The 23914-nt window shown below is 35.5% G+C and overlaps 1 protein-coding gene and 1 long non-coding RNA gene across 2 annotated transcripts in view; one reads left to right on the top strand and one right to left on the bottom strand.

The window, feature by feature from the left end:
- The window catches only part of LOC135802109 (uncharacterized), a 50184-nt gene extending 27957 nt beyond the window's left edge, over positions 1-22227 (bottom strand). Inside the window, exons 1-2 of the long non-coding RNA XR_010550508.1 lie at positions 22216-22227; positions 20385-22160 (exon numbers count right to left, since the gene is read on the bottom strand). This is a non-coding gene — a long non-coding RNA (uncharacterized lncRNA). The remainder of the gene's footprint in view (positions 1-20384; positions 22161-22215) is intronic.
- LOC135802106 (chitin synthase chs-2-like) lies at positions 1926-23022 on the top strand. Its single transcript, XM_065315629.1, is given in 12 exon segments — positions 1926-2230; positions 12328-12453; positions 15563-15642; positions 15645-16223; positions 17575-18666; positions 18726-18881; positions 18884-20345; positions 20399-20699; positions 20754-20930; positions 21096-21272; positions 22001-22478; positions 22532-23022. Coding segments are annotated over 11 exon segments (4914 nt in total). The 5' UTR covers positions 1926-2230; positions 12328-12361; the 3' UTR covers positions 22852-23022.
- The last annotated feature ends 892 nt before the right edge of the window (positions 23023-23914 follow it).

Here is a 23914-nt window from a genome sequence, read left to right as displayed (position 1 = left end):
AGTACGCTGTGTCAACGCTTGGAAAAGTAGATCATAGCACAGGATACTGGACACATGGCATACAGGTAAATGTTTTCACATTTTTGTTGTACCAGGAAAATACTGATTCGTTTTTTAGTGCTTCTTTACGAGAGTGCCGCCATCATGGTTGCGCTTACGTATAGGAGGACAACTAAATGCAACATTCCGAAGAGACTACTTTAAGAGTATACGAAATGATTTAATAATTTATTATAATATTATTATAATATTTGAAAAGATATAAATACCTACAATCAGTGGCGTCAGGTAATGTCATGGGCGTCGAGCGTATCAACAGTATTAATTAAGTTTTGCAACAATTTTTAAGTATTTATAAAATACCTTAAAATTTTGCCGATTTTGTGTAAGACAGGAGATTCTAGGATATTACCTCTATTACGGCCTAATATACGCAGCTACGCCACTGTCTACAATGGTTTAATTATATCTAAGTACTTGTTTAAAAAGGAGAATTGTAAATTTATTAAATTTTATAAGCTTTGTTTGTATATATCTAGTCAATCTTGTAGACGTATAATTCTTGATTAATGAATAAGTTTTGGAAATAACCATGACCATTTGGTACATTACATTGTTGTTTGTATTTTGTTTGCTAGAGTGATGTTTTGTTAATGAGAAACATAAACTGTACTTTACTTCTAGCATCAAATGTTGTATTTTTAATGTAAAACCAGAGTATCTCTCACCATTTTCCTGCCTAACTTTGGTTACACCCTTTTAAATGAAATTCTAAGGAGCTGATACTATTATATCTATGCGCTCAACATTTTACTGAATTTGATGTAGGCAACACACATTGCACGATTTTATAGCTATGTGCAAATTCCATAACAACGATCATGCAATTTACTTAGAACAAATATTTGAAAGTTTTGCCAAATCCAATTCAATTCGCAACAGCCTTTGCAACTGTTATAGACAAAGGTGGTCAGCAAAGTTTCCGGCCCTTAAAAAGATACACATTTTTTTTCTGAAATTTATATTTTATTTTTCTACATAGTTTCCTTGTAACTCCTACCCACTCCTCCCAGCTAGGTTCTTATTTCTGTAACCCGTATAAGTAGTACGTAAATTGTAAGTATAGATGTATAATACAATTTGATATTTACATACATTATAAGATAACATGTTAAGAAGACGAAAAAAAACTCAAATTATCATTTCTTGAATGTAAATTGAATGTAAATACCTATAGCTAGGATATTTAAAAGTAAGTAATTCTTAATTATAATACCGCATATTTTAAAAATAGATTCGTATTAGTTGCAATTGTAGGTGTATATTTATTAAAATATATTTTCATTGAACGACATTTGTTGTATTATATTGAATCTCAAAATATCAATATTTTGGTATTTATTTAACAAAAGATAATTACTGATAAAAAATATGTTCTCTAAATATAAAAGAATCATAATATTGATACACTCATCGGTAGGCCATGCGCAATCAAATAAAAAAAATTCAATTAGTCATCTAAAAAGTAGAAGAATTACTAATAAAATACCAAATATTCCAAAATAAATAATGTCAAGGACTAAATGACCTCATTAAAATAACCAAAAAATAATGCAATGATATGTTTTAGAAGTTGCCTACAATAGACATCCGTTAAAACTCATACAAAACTCTTAAGCAATCCTAAGAAGTATTCAATGCCGCCATAAACAAGAATATCGAGTGTGGTAGTAAGCAACGCTTTCCTGCAAATACCTGTTACCCACAAACATACACGCGCATACGTATTATAAACACACCGTATAGTCGTCCGAGTATACTCAAGACGTTTACCTGCGCGCATGCGCGTCAAGCTTTTCTTGTACCCACTTGAAAAGAAATTTCTCCTGTCGACTGCTTACACGCTCACTTCTTGTGCATACGGTCAGTCCGCACGCAGGCGGCAGGACAACGTCGATCAGGTGTTCGACGTGATCGTGAAAACGAACGAAAAAATTCGAAACCTAATTCCAAACAAAAAAACTTTCAAGTGAAAATGTCCGACGTGCAACGATAGCATCGAATCAAACACAAGTTTGATATGAAATTAACATATTTAGTGATATTTTCAAACAATGAAATTTAAAAGTTCATATGTGTCTTAGAATAAACTTAAATAAGTGATAATTTAGTGCAGAATCTACAAGAAGTAGGAAACTAAGTTATAAGTCCAGAAAACAACAAAAAAAACGTAAGTATTGTAAGATTATTCTAAGAAATGACTAAAATTAGTAACAGTAGTGCAATTTTTATGACTTTGGTGATGATAATCTCAAGTTAAATGTCATTATTGTCTTTGTTTCTGTTATTATTGCCAAAAGCGTAATTACGATTGCTAACAGCGCCAACTTTCTTGAAAGCACGACAGGTTGCTTTAAGCTAACGCGCAAACGCAGCTACCCGACTTAGACAAGACATACTTTCATATTTATTTAATACAAAATAAACCTAGGGTTTTAAACTCCACTTAACATTTTAAAAATATTATAACCCACTCAATAAATTACTTATTTAGTAAATATAACAATAAAAAACCTACAAATTTTATTATTAATTAATTATTTATGATTACAAACACCCTGTATATTTTTAAGGTGTACTATGTGCTTCTAATACGTAATGAGTGTGCATTGAACACAATCGTTCATTGGGCGTTTGATTATTCGACTAACAGGACATGCATTCTTATTAGAAAGGTTCATAAACGTTTTTGGTTGAATTCAAAAGATTCGAAACGTGACTAATATTTAAATAACCTCAAAATTGTATTACTTAAATTATAAATTCTATTATTTTGGAATGTGGTTTGATAGATATTTCCATGAAAATTGCAACAATACAAAATTTCGAAACCGCCTCGCATTGAAACTTCGATTAGGATCTTCACGAATGAACAAAACAAAATTCGTAAACACATGCGCAAATTGAACTTACGAGTACATTGCAATTGTAGGAATATCAAATACAAACGAACACGGGTTGTTGTAAGCACTTAACTTCGAACGTGTTTGAAGGAATTCAAGCGAGCGCACGAAAACGGAAATTTCTCAATCGGAAAACGCTTTTGATCTTTTATTTCGATAACTACCAATGAAATTTTACACAATATCAAATAACTGGAAGCAAGTAATTTGCTACTTGAGCCACTTACAACTTACAACTGAAATTCAATCTCTCAAAATATTTTTGTTGTCGGTGACATTTATATTTAATTTTTCATGTTTTTATTTTCGCATACATTCAACTTTTATCTTATATTTATCATAATACATACATTATACCTTCATAAACATATACTTAAATCAGATAGGTTATGTTGCTATTTGTCTAGCTGTTTTGTATGATTTTGTGTTGTCTTAGTCGTTGTTAATGTGTCGCTCGGAGTCTTTTTGATTGCACACCGACTCGAAATGCAACCTTCACGCATTCAAGTCGCCGATCCTTAACAACTTACAACGTACGAGCATACGATTAGTTTTTAAATGTGAAAGGTGATTACGTCCAAACAACTTTTTGGGCATAACGCTATTTAATATTAATTAAATTCGTTCATAAAATGGAGGGGCAAAGATATTTTAAACCGTCTGTATCAAAATTTGTAGACTAAAACATGATTTATGACTAGAGCTATAATTAAATTATAAAATACATTATTTAAACATATGCTCCACTTCTTTAAACTTTACGTGTGTAAAGTAGGTCCTATTATTCTCGTTTAATAAGTCTTTTCACTTAGAACAGCACTTTATTATACGTTATTAGACTCCAAAAAGCTAAAGAACCAAAGAACAAAAGATATGAGTAATAAAACCACTGAATTACTTGACTGATCCAATTTTGCGCGTGCAAAACTAGTGCAAACTTTATGGATGAAAGCAAATACAATACGCTACATCTTAAATTAAATCATGTTTGAATTTTATTATGAGAACTGATTAAAAATTAATGTCTAGAAAGATTATTGGTGGTGATTTATTATTTTTAATTTAATAAGTTGTAAATTTTAAGTATTGGTAGTTGTAGATGGTTGTAGATGGTGTCTATTTGACGTTAAGAATTAATTACGCTTTTATGGTCATCGTAGCGGTATTGCAATAATGAATACTTCTTATTACGTGTGTGTATACGAGTAAACTCACACCGATTACGATTTATGCTACGTCGGAGATATTTTTAGATTTGTCTAGAAATATGAATGGAATTCTTTGTGTGACCGTTATTAAAACAACAAAAATCCCCTAATAATCGATCTTTAATTGTGGTGTCTAAACGTCTGACTATCTTCATGTCTCAATGAAAAACTAATTTAATTTTAATTTTAATAGTTGTTGCAACTAAGTGATTACGAAGAATTCCTGTGACAAATGTGAATTTTGTCAGACATTGCTGACGTCAAAGTGGGGCAAAAAATGAAAGGTGTACTCAACGCCAGACGAATGAAACAAATGAAATGTTTAATTTCTTGCGGGCGAAAGAACAACCTTGAGACAGACGATGAACAACGTTGTCGGGTTGCGCAAAACGCAGCGGTTCCGGTATGCGTCGCCTTAATTTTTACTGTTTCGCATCGTTTACGCGTGTTGCGAGCATGATTCGCAACCATTTTACTGTAGATTTTAAACGAGCTTAAGCGTTTTACTGCGCTTTTATTATGACTTACAAGCAATTAAAAGAGTGTCAAACAAAGGGAAATTCTAACGAAGTTTTCTTTCGTTTTAATTTCTGCAACACAAATAGCACAAGGTTATGTTATGCAACCAATTTTTTCTCAAAATAAACTATACTAAAAAGAAATTAGTCCAACAAATAAACTAAATAATTATATTACACAGCTATAGTTTAAAATTATTAGACCACAAATGTTTCTACAAAGCGTGCTGGAATAATTTATTTTCGTTGTAAATCAGTTGTTTGCACTCGTTGACCAATGGCCCGAGAATACCACCAAGAAGAAATTGTGTAAACTCGAAAAAGAATACAAAAATGTACTTTTTGATAGATCTAAGCACATAAAAGCAAATGTAATTAACTAGTTGATCTTTTTGACGAAAAAATTCGGTCATTGACGAATGACATTTAATTAACATGTTTTTATAACTCCTTGAAATCGCATCGCAATGATTATCGCCCGATACATTCAATCGCCATCAAATTCGCGACTCATCGACGATGTTCATTGGAAGCACCGCGCGTTGTTTAATTCACGCCGCACCACAACCGCCTGACGGATTCTGAAGAACACGATGACCTACTTTCACTCTTCTTCGGTCGTGTTCTTCTTCTTCATTCGCGGTAATAAAAGTCACAGCGACGACGCATCCACGCTGCAATGAGTTTAATGTGATCTTTTTCGTCGTTGTCTGCGTCTAGCCGCGACTTAAATTCATTTAATTTTCTTAGATTAGTAGACCAGTCTGGCTTAAGAAATGCATCAACAGTAAAAACACTTAATACCCTCTTTTTATGGTCAGGTAATGCATGATGTACTCATTGCAGGCTATAAATAACAAATATGCGTTCAAAATTAGGAGAAAATTAACTTTTACGAAATTCGCCAGTAAACAAAAGACAATCGTGCGATGTGCGCCACTTCACACTTTAGATTAACATCTAACTTCCTGTCATTCTATAAAAGTCAAAACTCTAGTTTATGATTAATATCGTATGTTTCCGGACGATGTATCAGATTTAACCTAAAATAAATTTAGTACATTACGCCATCTAGCGGGTATTATTTTACTTATTTCGGTACAAAAATGAAAAGGAACCGCGTTAATGTGTATGAAGAATGCATAATTAATTAAACCGTGCAGAGTATGCAGAGTTTACAGATTGCGGAAGCTTGCAAGGAGCACACAAAGAAAAGAAAGAAAACCAGACCACCAGAACACGAGAAGTCGGTTGTTGTTTGCATTCGTCGCGGTAAATAAAACAAACGAATGCAACCATATATGCAAACAAAGTTAACTCATTAACAAAGATGCGTTCCGATGACTATATAACACAATGCATAATGAGTGAATTCGTCACATTTTATTATTATTTATTGCGCTTTTCGCTTTAGTTGTTTGTTCCTCGTTTTTCTGAACACTACGTAATGATTACTATACATATTTAAACAATATGTCATCAATGAATTAACAATTAACATATTTAATTGCATGGTAATTGTTTTGTGTTGAAAAGTTGCGCCATCTATAGTGACAAACAATGTACAATCTAGTTTATTGTCTCATTTATCATTATTAAATTATTATTAACAAATTACAATTGTTGCTTAAATTACTTGAAGCGGATTCGAAACGAATGCTCGCGTTTGCCTTTTGACATTTTTAATGTCGACATAATTTATTCCTTCATGATTGAATATGAAATACAACAATAACATAATAATAACGGCAATTATTGTTACTTAGTACTTACAACTTTCATTGTAACATTCGAGGTGACGTTATACGAGTTCAGTAAATGTTAAAGTTTAAAAAATTTGTTCTCTTTTTTTAAAATCACTTTCGATTTGGAATCAGTTGTGTTTTTCTTACGGCAATTTTGTGACAAGCAGAATATTAACATTGCACGATTACTTAACCTTAAATCTTTCTATTGTCTGTTTCAATTGTGCGTTTAGTACCTGCCATATATTTTGGAAATGTTTATAAACGTCTCTTTATTTTCTCATTGTAATAAACGGTCATGAATCGTCAATCCAATGTTTACCTTTAGGTTATAACATTCTGCAATTATGCAATCAGTTATATTAGCAATTACTAATGCGAAAGTTTAGAAAATTTAATTATTTCATGATAATCTTAAAAGCATTTAAATAAATACGAAAAAGTTAACATAAATATTTAATAAGTTGCGAAATTAATATAAATATTTTTTGAGTGTTAATTAAGTTTAATTTTAGTACTATAACTGTGAAAATGAGTAGATGTGTAAATTTGTGACGCTTTCACGCAAAAACAGTCAAAACCATTTTAATAAAATTTGGTATAGAGATGTTTTCACCAGGGAAAAGCAAATAGAAAACTTTTTGCCGCAAAAAAAACATACAGGGTGTAAAATAAATGATAGAAATTGATTATTAGCATATTTCACTACTTTAAATTAAAATTGAGAATCTTATTGACGAATTCGGCACATTATAAGAAACATGAAAGTAATTATCGAGGCTTCTTTTTATTAAAATTTACGCGTGCAAAAGTCATATAATTTCTAGTCCACTTCAAGAGTGCGAATTGTGCGAAGGCGATCAAGCGTGCAGCGTAGTCCTGTTGTCCGTTAGTTGTCCGCCTGAGAGACAATGCGTCATAGTTACACGTACCTTCAGATATTACATGCCATTGGCCGGCGACTATATCGCCAATAAATAAATTTTCAAACGTTTATTACTATTTTTTGTAGTCTACTTTGATTTAAAATATTTTCGACGTTAATGTACGACTATAACGAACGCTGTGCTTAATTTCCAACAACTGTGTCATTAAATCTTAACTATTAAATAATTTACAATTAAATTTTAGTGCATTATGCATTTACACGTAATGCAATTTTATTTGAAACGTATTTAAAGCAAGAACATAAAATGTTTGTGAAAAACTGTAAAGAATTGAAGATAATTTTGCGAATCAAATCATTTATATTTGCAAAATCGTAAAACTTATTGAAATGTCAAACATAGTGTAATTTTAAAGACGTTTTGTTTGTAATAAATCAATTTCAAATATGCAACTACGTTGGAATTAAAATTAAGATATTTAATATGCCCAAATGTCAACTAATTAAATACACGCAATCAATTTCGTCATCATTCACTTATTATTTATTTAATACGCTACCAATATGTAAAAAGTAATAAGCAAATATTTTGATGTGTAAAAAATAATTAAAAATGTTGATGAGAGATGACGTACTCTTCGTTAAAATATCTTAAAAATAAAATATTATTTTGATTTGATTGGTAAGCTAGGCTTATTGACACGAACAACCTATTGCAACATCAAATTAATATGTTCTCAAGGACGATCTAGGTAAATGTAAATAAACCAATAAACTAATAAATAAATTAAGTCAATATTATTATAACAAAAAAAACTTGTACCAAATTAAATCTTCAAAATTATTTTAGACTTTATTAGCTACTGAATTGCTTCTGCTGTCTGATAGTATCAAACTTAAAAACGAATCTGGTTTTATTCTATTTCATTATATTTTATTGCCCTCTGGCGCATACCACAGCTTCTGAAAGAGAACGTGCGTTTTTGACTTTATGTTCGAATTCCAAATTGAAACATATTTTGCACGCTGCCGATCGAAACTAATCGATTTGTGGAATTGGCATTTTAATGGATTGCATGTTATTCAATTCGCCTACAACTCATCTAAAAATAAATAGATTCTTTGAAATGTATCAGGAAATTAAATTATGATAATTTTGCAATAAAATAATTATTATTAGCGTTAAAACTCTAACGTCCGCGGTAATAAATTAATTTAAACTAAACTGAATCAGATTGAATGCGATTTCATGCATGAAACACGCAAATCATTTGTTGTTGGCGTCGCTTGTCGTTCCTGTCTCAAGTTTGAGCGTCTGAAGGAAAACCTTGAAGCGCTTGAAGACACACCCAAAACACGATTTGTATTCCATTCATTCCGCATATTGTCCACTTCTTGTTCTTGTTCTGATTCTTATGATATATATTTTTATACATTGGAATATTTTAAGTGTCAATTTTTATTGTTTCCTTTGTAATTCTTAAAGTATAAAAATAGGGTTAGGTCATTTTATGATCGCCATTGCCGCCATTTTAAATGTTACCGAGTTGAAAAGTTGAACAACCTTTTGCTACGCTTCCATATCTGGAACTGCGATGTTTTTTTCGTTAAAATCTTTGAATGTTGGAGACAGCCAGAGATAGTGGGCACACTTAACCGGACTTTGCAACAATCTAATAAAATCGAAATCGGACAACGCCAACGCCCACGAGTATACAAAAGACACCTAATAAATTCTAATGCTACAAATGTTTGCAACAGGACAATGTATTGTAAATATCCAACGAATTGAATAGAATCTGCAAATAATTGAAAAGATTTTTTTTTTGAAATTTTTGTTTAAATTGTAACAATTTAAGTTTATAATTTGAAAAATTAGTCTTTTGATCCCTTGTCGATTGTAGTTTGATAAGTTTCTGAGTCGTGACTGGTTTTCTAATGTGATTGTTACATTTGTTACAATTTTGCGTCGTTAAACAACACATTAAAACTCCTACGAAACAATAAATTAGAAAAGTAGATTGATCTAGATAAAATTAAACAACGCCCAATAATATACAGAGTGATATAAATCGTGCTTTTTAATAAATTTGTTTGTGAAATGTTGTTTATAACGTGTTTTATGAAGTATCAAAAAAGAAATTTAATTTAAAGGTTATGTAAACGTATATTACTTAATATTGCGACTAAACATCGGCGATTTGGTCGTTTGTGGTAATTGCCGAGTGGGCAAACAGCATATATTTAAACTTTATATCTGCACATGTAAGTGTGTTTGTGTAAAAGTTGGTAAACCTTGTTGGTTGCGAGTCGTTCCACTCGAAATGATTTTAAGTAGCGGACTTTTGCAAAACTCACAAAATATAGATACCCACTACTAAATTTCATAAAATTTTTCTTTTATTTTTTTTATTTTTCTGTTTTACGTGTGTTTTAATGTTGGAAAGTACACGTAATGTACTTTATTGTAAATTATTTTTTGGTTGTTAATTAAAAAGCCTTGTTAGCAGTTTTTTGTTAATTGCGCTTTTAATTTTAATACTTTTTACGTTTACACTTCTGGTTGTTTTGCTCATTTGTGCTCCTACTTCGTGCAAAAAGTTCTACGTCTATGCGTCGTTTCCGTAACTTTCTCTACGTCGAGCATTTGTCTTGCTGTCTTAGCCTGTCTTGTCTTCCAGCGTTGCTAGCTGCTTGTTAAAATTTCTGTCGACGCAAAATAAAAGTTACATTTGTATACAAACGTAGAATGTGGAAGCAGAACTCGAGGTAGATGTTAAATGTTTTGCTCTCGATTCTCTCTCAATCTCAACTTGCTTTGCGTTATTTGCATTTTGCAAGATTATCAACGCGATAAAACTAGTTTCCACTTCATTACATACTTTCATTTATAAGTTTAATTACAGGTGGCGTTACAATCTATTGAAAACTTCTTGATAAAATGAACGAAACAATTACAATGTAAAACAAAATCATTTATCATCTTGATGTTTTGTTTTCTGTTAAAACATTTGTTAACAACTGTTTTCTTATCATTAAAAACAAAGACAATCAGTATTTACGATTGCCAACAAAGTATATCATACAGTAATTAGCTTATTTATTTATTAAATTACGTATTTGTCAACAAAAATTTAAATTTACAGAAATTACAAAATTTCAAATTAAGTTAAATTGTTTTTGCGTGAAAGCAACACAAATAAACGTGTACATTTATAATAATAATTAAGATTAATTACCGTACTGTATTTATATAGAAATACTAATAAAACTGAAAACAAGCAGGACAAGATCATATCACTTTGTTGCAAAATGTTAACCATTGGGTTGGGCCACCTCCAGCTACCTTAATGATCACCATGATTACTAGCATTGATTTGTTTGTTCAAATAAAAGAAATCAGGGTTAACCTGAACGCTGAACACAGCAAGATATCGCTGTCGGTTTAATAATAAAAAGAATTGACCTTTATTATTCTATTTTTTCACATGAGATCAACTTCTGAACGCCAAACATTGTAGATTATAATAATTGCTTTTTAATACTCCCACCCGTTGAATAAATTAAATGCAAATGTGTTATAAAAAGCCTTCAATGTCGGTTAATCGACCAAAGGTTAAGCCTATTAAATTTATACTAAATTCAAGTTGGTTATGCCAAATTATGGCTGAGTTTCGGCTCGGTTATTCGTGTTTATGATGCTGGATATTTGCATTGTTTTCTAATTGAGCTGCGACTTTATGCAAATGTGTGAATGGGAAACAACCGCAAACGCAAGAAGTGAAATAAAATCATTTCCTTATGACTTTGAAGTTGTTGTATATACTATTGATGCTATTGAATATTAAATTTTGATGGCAATGATAAGTAACCGGAAATAATTATTAATTAATAATTAATTAATCCAAAAATATTTTCTAAATATTTAAACATTTAAAATAATCTATTGGAAATTTGTAATAGGTGATTACTAATTAATTTATTCGTAGATAATGTGATGCGCAACATTTTCAACATTTCACGCTCTGTAATTACTTGCTCATCATAATATTGCGCGCATTGTGCACATGCTTTCACATCACATGCACGTCTACTCCTTGCGCACACAAATTGCGAATCGCAAAACGAATATTGTATAAAACCAAACTTACATAACCTGCACGGCTCCATGCGCATGCTTTATAATTACACGGCAATCAATTAAAAAACTGCACGCATTTTCGCATTATTTCTTGAGGTAGCTACAGTTTTCCACATGCACTGATGAAATGTTCCGACCAAGTGTGCAATGAGATGGGAAACCGCACGGAAATTATAACGCGTCGATATGTGGAGCAAGATGGCGGACGACAAAAATGGCGAGATGCATTCTGAATGTCTCAACGCGCGTTGAAATCATGTGCGAAAACTTGTTGTTCGTGACTCGTCTTCGCCGTGAATGCAAACGCTAGAGTCGATGAAAGAAAACGTCAATAATTGCAACAATTACAACACAACAACTCTTAATCTCGTGTGGTGGTAATTCTTCACAACATTTTTTAAGAGAAAATCAAACTGAAGAAATTACAAGTAGCATTGATAGTTTTCTAATTCTTTACAAGCGGATTTTCTTTATTTTATTTATTTCTTAGAGATTTTTACATGGATAGAATGTTGTTCAAGTGACTTTCTTGCGATTGTTCGTTTAAATAACGTCAAACCTTAGACCTCGATACGTTTTAAACACAACTATGTTTGCGGAGTCTGTGCAGACGTTAATCTTTTCATTCTTCATAAATTCTCATAAACTCTCACGCTCGAAGTATATCTAATTATGCCGAAATGACACAGAAAAACGCACAAGTTGCACGAAACGCTCAAGAATCGCGTTAACTCACGTCAAAACAACTACAAAATGGCCGTCAGAGACATTAATCACAACAACTTCATACAATTCAAACGATTCTATTAAAATTTTATTTTTTTCTTTGATTTATTAATTTAATGACGTAATTATTTCTTTTTCAGTTGGTAGTCGTAGGCAACCAAGAATTGCGTCACAATGGCCACCCATCATGGCCTGCGGCACGAGAGCGACGAAAACTTTTCGGACGACGAGAGCTTTCCGTTGACGCACGATATTTATGGCGGAAGGTGAGTCACGAAAAAATGCAACATTCAGAGTCAATGAATCCCAAACCTCAGGTCAACCAAAACGATTAAAAATTTGTGCAATATAATTTAAAATTACTACAATTTAAAAAAATCCCCTGGAAGTTTCCTTTTAACACTAGCAGCAATTTTTTAACCTCAACCTTCATTTCTTTTACTTTTTATTATCTCGAAACGCCGATGCGTTTTGTTCTTTTTGGGCTGAGTTCACGCCTGGGCAAGGACGTTCAAAGATCTGCTCCGAAATCGAGAGTCATTTCGCCTCTCGCGACTCTCTCAAACTTGTTCTCTCGTCATGCATCCAAGAAAACACAACCCAAAGCAAATGAAAAGAAAATCCAAACATAAAATATATTATGGCAGTTTAATTTTAGACTTTTTAGTTTTTGTTTCTTTAATTGGTCAGTTACAAAATTTATTTCGTTCGTGGCGCAACCGCACGCAACGAAATCAACGATTAGGTTTCAAAAATTAGCAATTAAATTCAAAGAAGTGTAACAATATGTTCGATTATGTCGGTGTTATGCATTGAAAAAATGTTCATTGTGGCGTGCGCTCGGACGTGACTCGATTCAGCTCTGATTCGAAGGCGAAACGCGGGCGATTACCGGCGCGAAGGAGCCCGAAGTGAACGGTCAACTTTCTAAAGATTATTATCCGTTTTAACGTGAATTCGCAGGGCGTTTCTTGCGACGAACGCATGCAATAATGACAGGCGGCAACGGGTCGGCCATAAATTACATTTGTTTTATGTTTGTTTGTGTTTAGCTTGCACATTCATTTCGTATGCATTTTGGAGGTCTTTTGTTTTCTTTAAAACACCAAACAATAAATCATGCTTCACTTAAAAGTGAATATTGAACCATACAGCGTGTGTTCATATCCGTGTCGATTACTTCTTTTGTTTTTGCCCATTTTTCTATTTTTAGTGTTTATTTCTTAATACTACTTTGTTGGCGATTGCTATATTAAGTTCCTATTGAATTGAATGCTAAAAGGTTAATATTAAATATTAATATTTATACACGACGATGGCTCGTGTCGTTCTCGTATGCAATGCAAAGCGGGAGAGCAAACCAGAACAGAATGTCGAATGCTGCTGGATGGTGGAAGTCCGAGCTTCGAGGCGAAGACTAAAGAATAGAGCGCGAACGAACGGCCCCGCATAATAGAAAAGCAAAAATGTAGATTACCTTGGCATTTCCTTCAAAACTCTGCCTCACACATTGGTGTGTAGAACGTTTTAATGTATGAATAATTGTTTCCATCGGCGAAAGAATGTATTAGGACAAGAAAAGCAACAAAGAACCAACAACAACAATACAAACAAGACAACGTATAATTAAATATTGGTTTTGCGTTTTTGTGCTTAAAACAGTAGCAAAAGAATATTTAAATATATTTATGATGTGACTTGGCGTTTCCAAACGCAAAATTATCAAAACGTAAAAATCATCCGTTTTTCAAAGTGTACGCATTATATTTGCATGCGAATGGAACACGATGCCGCAACGCAAATAAACGCGCAAAGAAGTCAATAATCCTGCCATTTATTGTCGCGTCTTTACGATGTGCCATCAAGAAATAAAACGTTTGTAAAAAGGCTGAAAGCTAAACGCCAAACATCGCGAGGGAATGCAGTTTTGAACGTACTTGCTGCGCATCGTTTTACTTTTACTCCGGCGATGCGCAAACGTTAAAAAAGTTGTTTTACTTTTATTTTGGAATCACCGCAACCGCGAGAATGTACAAACACGAGTGAAGTTTAAATGTTATCATATATCAAAACGCATTCGTACACGTCGTCCAAGAATTTAATGCTTTGCATCTTTAATCTTCACGGAGTTTGAGCAGTTACGAGAAAAACGAAGAGTTGTTGATAAATGTATAAAATGCACATAAATATTAGATGCAAATCGGATTAAATTGAATGAAAACTATTCTTGAGCAACTCCTGCAACTTGTATAAAGGTACAGTTGAAGTTAGCAAGCTAGAAGGGTGTTGATCCTTCTATCAAGGGCGTTCGGGATGACCATCAAGGCTATCTGGTGCCTCTCGCCACGAGCCACCAAACTAGAAGTGCATCCGTACAAAAGTACAAAGAAGTAGTAGAAAGGTCAATATCCAACGATGAAAGTGAGTGTTTTACTACACATCAAGCATGACAAATACTTTTGCAGTGACATTAAAAAATAATTAAACCCGCATTTTATCAAAACCTTAAATCAGTCGCTTAATAAACGAGTGAAAATTTCACGCAATTGTTAATTATTTTCCTCGGCGTAATGAGCAATTACTCGAGGCTGCACATTTAAATTCTGCCCAAATCGGGCGCTTCCACACAGATATTTCTTTACATCCACCTTGAAAACGCAAAAGACAATGCGATTCAGCCGCCTTAAAACGTTGAGCGTCACGTTACCAATGCGCCATCATCGCAATCGCAATCGTACGAAGATGTAACATGAGTAGGTACACTCTTCATACTCAACAACAAACAAACACATAAAATAAACAAAAATAATGTAAATAGTAAACCGCATATATTGTTGCACAACTATTGCGAGATGTGCAGTTGGTTTTTAATTGTGTTTATAAATTATAATAAGCAATAAAACGGCGAGACCTCCAAGGAGTTATATATTTCTTTGATTAAAATTGCGCACATAAAATCCGATTTTATACGGCTTCATGATATGATAATAAATTTACATCGTTTTGCATCGCGCGGGAAGAAAAAGGCGTGCGTAAATTACTTTGAGAATTATTTACTGCTCTTGACCACCATCTCATCGCCGAGAAATGCATCGATGAGAAGAAGGTGGAACACCTTTGAAGTCATGACGCATTCGACGCACTCGAACGCATTGCAATCTTTGTAATAGGCAACCACACCCACTCAAACGCCAAAGAGAATTCCTTCTTGATATATGGCGGCCGTACATGTTCAACAATCAGCCTTGAATCATTAATAACCGCTGCTAATTTCAATTTAATTATATTACCTACAACTTATGAACAACTTATGCAACCATATTAGGTTATGTTTTACTACTAACGACCTCTATGTGATTTTCTTTATGTTTTCAGTACTAGAACAGTCCCAGATACGAAAGGATGGGACGTTTTCCGAGACCCACCGACAAAAGTCGACTCTGGCTCGATGGCCAACCAAAATGTCTCGACATCACCGTGAAGATCTTCAAAGCGATCGCTTACCTCGTCACTTTTGTAATTGTCCTCGGTTCAGGGGTGATAGCAAAAGGCACGCTGTTATTCATGACCTCCCAACTTAGTCCTGATAAAGTAACCACGTATTGCAACCGAGAATTAGGCCGTGATAAACAATTCGTAGTAAAACTACCGCAGGAAGAACGAGTCGCGTGGATGTGGTGTCTGGTCTTTGCGTTCTGGGTACCACAACTCGGGACACTTTTCCGGTCATCTCGTATGTGTGTCTTCAAATCGTGGAAGAAGCCAGCCTTCTCGCACTTTCTCATCGTGTTCCTATGCGAGACGGCGCATACCATCGGCATTGCGCTGCTAGTCTTCTACGTCCTTCCCGATCTGGACGTGGTCAAAGGCGCTATGCTCACCAACTGCGTGTGTTTCATCCCAGGCGTTTTAGGGTTACTGTCACGCAGTAACAAAGAATCAAAACGGTTTATTAAAGTGATCGTGGATTTGTTTGCTATCGCAGCACAAGCCACAGGATTTGTCGTCTGGCCAATTGTGGAGCAAAACCGGAAATGTGGTTGATCCCAGTCGCCATTTTCTTGACATCTATCGGTTGGTGGGAGAACTATATCTCTAAACATTCCCCGATTCCGTTTATTAAACGATTAGGAAAAATCAAAGAAGAATTCGAAGGATGCCGTTATTTCTCTTATATTTTTATATCAATCTGGAAGTGTATCATCTTCATGATCAGTTTGCTGGTGATCATGTTCGTCAAACACGGTGAAGCAGGTTTTGTCTTCACTGATTTCTCACCTGGGTTTGGTGCACATAAAATAACCATCTTGGAAATCAAACCAACTCTCGGTGGTACCACCATGCCGGATCTAACTGAATTGATTACTACAGGAGATGACACTACCATCAACGCCAATGACATGTCTCCTGTCTATGTTCTCATGATCAACATTCTTGCGTCTTACTTATGTTATATATTTGGTAAATTCGCTTGTAAAATCATGATCCAAGGATTTTCCTATGCCTTCCTGTTAATCTAACCATCCCTGTTTCTATTTCCTTGTTGATCACTGCATGTGGTCTGCGAAATGATGACCCTTGCTTCTTCAATGAAACACTACCAGGTTACTTATTCTATCAAAGCCCACCTGTGTATTTCTTCAACGATTTCATAACACATCAGCATGCGTGGGTGTGGATGTTATGGTTGTTATCACAAACATGGATAACTCTACATATTTGGACTCCTAAATGCGAAAGGTTGGCGCGTACAGAGAAGCTTTACGTGTCTCCAATGTACGATGGGCTTTTGATCGATCAAAGTATGGGTATGAATAGGCGTAGAGATGATGAAGCGGATGTTAAAACTGAAGAATTAGACGAAATTCAGAAAGAAAAAGGTGATGAATACTACGAAACCATTTCTAACCATACCGATGGATCTACTCCGAAAACTATCAAGAATTCCGACCATATTACTAGAATTTATGCGTGCGCTACCATGTGGCATGAAAACAAAGAAGAAATGATAGAGTTCTTAAAGAGTATTCTTCGATTGGATGAAGATCAATCAGCGCGGAGAGTAGCCCAAAAATATCTCACTTTTCCGGTCATCTCGTATGTGTGTCTTCAAATCGTGGAAGAAGCCAGCCTTCTCGCACTTTCTCATCGTGTTCCTATGCGAGACGGCGCATACCATCGGCATTGCGCTGCTAGTCTTCTACGTCCTTCCCGATCTGGACGTGGTCAAAGGCGCTATGCTCACCAACTGCGTGTGTTTCATCCCAGGCGTTTTAGGGTTACTGTCACGCAGTAACAAAGAATCAAAACGGTTTATTAAAGTGATCGTGGATTTGTTTGCTATCGCAGCACAAGCCACAGGATTTGTCGTCTGGCCAATTGTGGAGCAAAACCGGAAATGTGGTTGATCCCAGTCGCCATTTTCTTGACATCTATCGGATGGTGGGAGAACTATATCTCTAAACATTCCCCGATTCCGTTTATTAAACGATTAGGAAAAATCAAAGAAGAATTCGAAGGATGCCGTTATTTCTCTTATATTTTTATATCAATCTGGAAGTGTATCATCTTCATGATCAGTTTGCTGGTGATCATGTTCGTCAAACACGGTGAAGCAGGTTTTGTCTTCACTGATTTCTCACCTGGGTTTGGCGCACATAAAATAACCATCTTGGAAATCAAACCAACTCTCGGTGGTACCACCATGCCGGATCTAACTGAATTGATTACTACAGGAGATGACACTACCATCAACGCCAATGACATGTCTCCTGTCTATGTTCTCATGATCAACATTCTTGCGTCTTACTTATGTTATATATTTGGTAAATTCGCTTGTAAAATCATGATCCAAGGATTTTCCTATGCCTTCCCTGTTAATCTAACCATCCCTGTTTCTATTTCCTTGTTGATCACTGCATGTGGTCTGCGAAATGATGACCCTTGCTTCTTCAATGAAACACTACCAGGTTACTTATTCTATCAAAGCCCACCTGTGTATTTCTTCAACGATTTCATAACACATCAGCATGCGTGGGTGTGGATGTTATGGTTGTTATCACAAACATGGATAACTCTACATATTTGGACTCCTAAATGCGAAAGGTTGGCGCGTACAGAGAAGCTTTACGTGTCTCCAATGTACGATGGGCTTTTGATCGATCAAAGTATGGGTATGAATAGGCGTAGAGATGATGAAGCGGATGTTAAAACTGAAGAATTAGACGAAATTCAGAAAGAAAAAGGTGATGAATACTACGAAACCATTTCTAACCATACCGATGGATCTACTCCGAAAACTATCAAGAATTCCGACCATATTACTAGAATTTATGCGTGCGCTACCATGTGGCATGAAAACAAAGAAGAAATGATAGAGTTCTTAAAGAGTATTCTTCGATTGGATGAAGATCAATCAGCGCGGAGAGTAGCCCAAAAATATCTCAGGGTTGTAGATCCGGATTATTACGAATTTGAAAGTAAGCTTATTTTTATTCTAGGTTATGTTTATGCGCTATTCTAATTTAATTATTTTCAGCTCACATTTTCTTCGATGACGCTTTTGAAATCTCTGATCATAATGACGATGATACTCAAGTCAATCGTTTCGTTAAACTATTGGTCTCTACTTTGGACGAAGCAGCCAGTGACGTCCATCAAACCCACATCCGCATTCGTCCACCCAAAAGATACCCACACCGTATGGAGGTCGCTTAATCTGGACCCTGCCTGGCAAAACCAAAATGATTGCTCATCTCAAAGACAAGATGAAGATTCGTCATCGTAAACGTTGGTCTCAAGTCATGTACATGTACTACCTCCTCGGTCATCGCCTCATGGAATTACCAATCTCAGTGGACCGTAAAGCAGTTATCGCGGAGAATACTTATCTTTTGACTTTGGATGGTGACATTGATTTTCAACCATCCGCAGTAACCCTCCTGATTGATTTGATGAAGAAAAACAAGAACTTAGGAGCTGCCTGTGGGCGTATTCACCCTGTGGGATCAGGTCCCATGGTGTGGTATCAAATGTTTGAATATGCTATTGGTCATTGGCTTCAAAAGGCTACGGAACACATGATTGGATGCGTACTTTGTAGTCCTGGATGTTTCTCACTCTTCAGAGGGAAATCTCTTATGGACGATAATGTTATGAAGAAGTATACTACCCGATCTGATGAAGCTAGACATTATGTGCAGTACGATCAAGGAGAAGATCGTTGGCTTTGCACCTTATTATTACAAAGAGGCTATCGTGTAGAATACTCAGCCGCTTCAGATGCTTACACACATGCCCCGGAAGGTTTCAATGAGTTCTACAACCAGCGTCGTCGTTGGGTACCCTCCACCATTGCAAACATCATGGATCTTCTAGTGGACTACAAAAAAACTATTAAAATCAACGACAACATCTCTATGCCCTACATTGGTTATCAAATTCTATTGATGGGTGGTACCATCCTTGGACCCGGAACAATTTTCCTTATGTTGGTGGGTGCCTTTGTGGCAGCTTTCCAGATTGACAATTGGACCAGTTTCTACTACAATATCGTACCCATTTTCTTCTTCATGTTGGTTTGTTTTACTTGCAAGTCAAACATTCAACTACTCTGCGCGCAGATATTATCAACCGGATATGCCTTGATCATGATGGCTGTTATTGTTGGTACCGCTCTGCAGTTACGTGAGGACGGCATCGGTTCTCCATCTGCTATATTCTTGATAGCAATGACAAGTTCATTCTTCATAGCAGCGTGTCTCCATCCACAAGAATTTTGGTGTATTGTGCCGGGTATTATTTACCTGTTGTCAATTCCGTCTATGTACCTCCTGTTGATTTTGTATTCAATCATCAATCTAAACGTTGTATCTTGGGGTACTCGTGAAGTTGCCGTTAAATTAACTAAAAAAGAACTCGAACAACAACGCAAAGAAGCGGAAGAAGCCAAGAAGAAAGCGAAACAAAAGTCTCTATTGGGATTCCTACAAGGAGGAGGTACCAGCGACGATGATGAAGGCAGCATTGAATTATCAGTTGCTGGATTATTCAAATTTATGTTATGCACACACCAGAAAGCCGGCGATGAGAAAGCGCAACTTATTCATATCGCCGATACATTGGAAGGCTTGACCAAACGTTTGGATCACATTGAAAAGTAAACCTTAAACCGCATTTAAAAAAAATGTGTACTCACTTTGTTTGTTTCAGGGTAATCGATCCTCAGGGTCACGCTTCTCGCAGACGTAGCATGTCGGCTTCATCCCGCGGAGATCATCATCATCTGAGTGCTGTTGCGGAAGATCCAACCGAGGAGTCGTCAGACAGCGATAGCGAAACAATGTCAACAGTACCACAAAACAAACGCGACGATCTCATCAATCCATATTGGATCGAAGATCCCGATCTAAGGAAAGGAGAGGTGGAATTCTTAAGTTCAACGGAAATCGCCTTCTGGAAGGAGTTGTTGGATAAATATTTGTATCCAATTGACGAGAACAAGGAGGAAAAGGCATGTGCACTTCACTAGTTTGATTTAAGTTAATTGGGTTATGTTTTGTTTTAGGCACGTATCGCGTCCGACTTAAAAGAACTGAGAAACTCGTCCGTGTTTGCTTTCTTCATGGTCAATGCTATATTTGTCTTGATCGTGTTCTTATTGACACTGAAGAAGGATTACCTGCACGTAAAATGGCCGTTCGGCATCAAGACAAATATAACATACGACGAGAGTACACAAGAGGTAATGTTTGAGGGATCACATGATTCGCGCACGTAAATCTCACCTGTTATCGCTAGCGCGTCGAAAGCAATACAATTTCTCCACAGATCTAGGAAGGAATCATGTGTCCCTGCCAGTGCAAATGTGGACTAATCGTGCGCGCGCACGTTTTGCTTCTTCTTTCAGGCCCGGATCGCGCGCGAGCTCATCGAGCTGCGCAATAAGTCGGTATTCGCTTTCTTCATGTTCAATGCGTTGTTTGTGTTGGTCGTGTTTCTGCTGCAACTTAATAAGGATCAGATCCATGTTAAGTGGCCGCTCGGCATACGCACCAATATTACGTACATTGAGGAGACTTCTGAGGTATTTAGAGGCGGCAAAATGCTGTTTCGATGTTGCGCTCTCGCGTGAACTCGAAACGTTATAAACAAAGATGGCGATGGCACACTGGGGGTCTATACACTTCCTTGGATTGGACGGAATAATTATTGTGTACTAAACAATGTGTTTCTCAAATGAAGTCTGGTTACTCTTTAAAAATATATCACAGTCACATATATACAAAGCATCAAAACTCATGTCATCACATACAAATTACTCTTCCAGTGATTAACACACAAGACCAACCACAAAACCAGTGAATATATTATACACTCAATGTAAACACTTATTTTTGTGGTACTATGGTAACACAGATCACCAAATGGTACTTTGTGGTACTAATCACTAAGAACGAAACAAATTACAGCACAAAATATATCATTATCTCATCATCATCTTTTCATTTCATCAAAATTTGTTGTAAAAATGTTGAATAATCACAAAATTAAATAATTCTCTTCAATTGGCAGCGCAAAATCTCTCACCCCCCTGGCGAAATGATGATGACCCCAATGAATTTCGATATTTCGGATATAAAGCAGAAAGCAATCTGTGTATCTTCTGTAACGTTGTTAACGTTTCTAATTTTATGGTTAATTGTGTGTTATTTGTGCTATTGGTTAATTTATGTGGTGCACTCTTATTATAACTTCACCTACTTTGAAGTAACTTGTCAATGGTCAGAAAAATGTAGCATTATCTCTTTATAGGTGCACATCAGCAAGGAGTACCTTCAATTGGAACCTATTGGTCTGGTATTTGTGTTCTTCTTCGCGTTGATTCTGGTGATCCAGTTTACGGCCATGTTGTTCCATCGTTTCGGTACCTTGGCTCACATTTTGGCATCAACAGATCTCAACTTTGGATGCTCTAAAAGGTTGCTTTTATTATTTTGAACAAAATGTAAAAACAAATTGAACTTAACGGATGAAATTTTATAGAAAGAGGATCTGTCTCCCAACGCGTTACTGGATCGACAAGCAGTCGAAATCGTCAAACAACTGCAGCGATTGCAGGGCATCGACGATGGAGACTACGAAAACGATTCCGGTTCTGGCCCTGATCGTATCGGCCGTAGGAAAACAATTCATAATTTGGAACGAGCTGCGCAAAGGAAGAGACAGATCGGCACGTTGGACGTCGCATTTAAGAAGCGTTTTGCTAAATTGAATGCCAACCCTGAAGGAGGTAATGTTTCACTTAAAATCTCCACGTATTACTCAAACGTATTTTTACCACAGGTACTCCTATTTTGAGCCGTCGAATGACAATGGGCAAAGAAACAATGAAGGCGTTAGAGGTCCGGGTTAATTCCGTAATGGCGGAACGTCGCAAGTCTAATATGCAAACACTGGGCGCAAAGAACGAATACGGCAACAATAATGTCATCCGGAATCATCGTAACAGCACGACTAGTATCCCGATCAAGGACGTCTTTGACAATGGTCCAAATGGGCAAGTTAATAAGGCCTACGAAGAGGAGACTTATGGAAGTCGGTCATCGTTACCGATGCATCCTAGAAATTCTGTCAATTGGAAAGGCAGTTTGAGTAGAATGTAACCACAAGAGGCATGCGAATTAAGACTCAAAACTACCTGATAAATGACAATATGCAAATGAAAACAATTTTAGACAAATGAATGATGATTATGAATGATTGATAGCTAATAAGAAAGACTTGATTTTGTATATAAGCTCAACTATAATTAAATATAATGTAATTTAAAAGAACCTATTAATATTATTTCATTACTCCATTTCCATTTTGTGATATCAGGCAACCACGAACGCAAACATCAAACCTCATAATGGTTTGATGGCTGCCTAATATGGTTTAAAACTGTAAACAAAATTACATGAAATCTAGTGTTTTATTTGTTGACTTTATTTATTGTATGTGTTTGTTGGAACATTCAAATATGTCTCAATGTTATTGTATTACTCTCGTTTTTCTCGAAAAAGGTGTAACCGTTAGGGAAGATTGGGCGAAGAAATACGCATCTCGAAACGCTATTCAAAAATAGTTGGTCCACTACAAAAATCTGACCAGCTCTCTGTCGTCTCCTTATTAACCAACGCTAGTTACGTTTGTTTTGTTTACATTGTAATTTATACAAGCACTTGATAATATCACTTTTTAAAAATTTCAATCTTCAAATTTCTCAAAGTTCGAACCTCTTATGAGTTCTTTGTTCATGTCTAAATATTACGAAAAGGCAAAACGCAAGAAGGAAATTTGGAGCTCTTCAGGGTCAAAAAGTTGCACTGAAGCGACGACGGTAGTGTGTGTTCTGGACAAATATTGGTTTGCTTGTTTCGTGTAAAACTTGAATTCAAAGTTCGTTCCCGGTCGACGGTTCAATATTAATGACAGTAATGCAATCTAACCGCGTAGTATCATAAATAGTTGCCCCTAAGCGCATCTAGGTGTTCTCTTCTCTCCACGACTGTTCTCAGACCATTTGCAACATGCAATTGGTTTCAAAAATATATATGTATAAGTTGTATGTACAAAATTATGACAAACTAATCAATAAAAGATACGCTGCGCTGGTAAGATATTTTCGATCAAAATAAGCGCTTAAACTTAAATACTTAACATGAATTTCCTTTTTTGCGCCAC

Source organism: Atheta coriaria, unplaced genomic scaffold, assembly GCF_025399875.1.
Source record: "Atheta coriaria isolate IRGN ID8LTWV9N9 unplaced genomic scaffold, Caltech_Dcor_3.1 hic_scaffold_15_pilon, whole genome shotgun sequence".
In the NCBI taxonomy this organism is placed as follows: Eukaryota; Metazoa; Arthropoda; class Insecta; order Coleoptera; family Staphylinidae; genus Dalotia; species Dalotia coriaria.
Note: the sequence above shows the minus strand (reverse complement) of the source record. Positions and strands in the feature narration are given on the sequence as shown.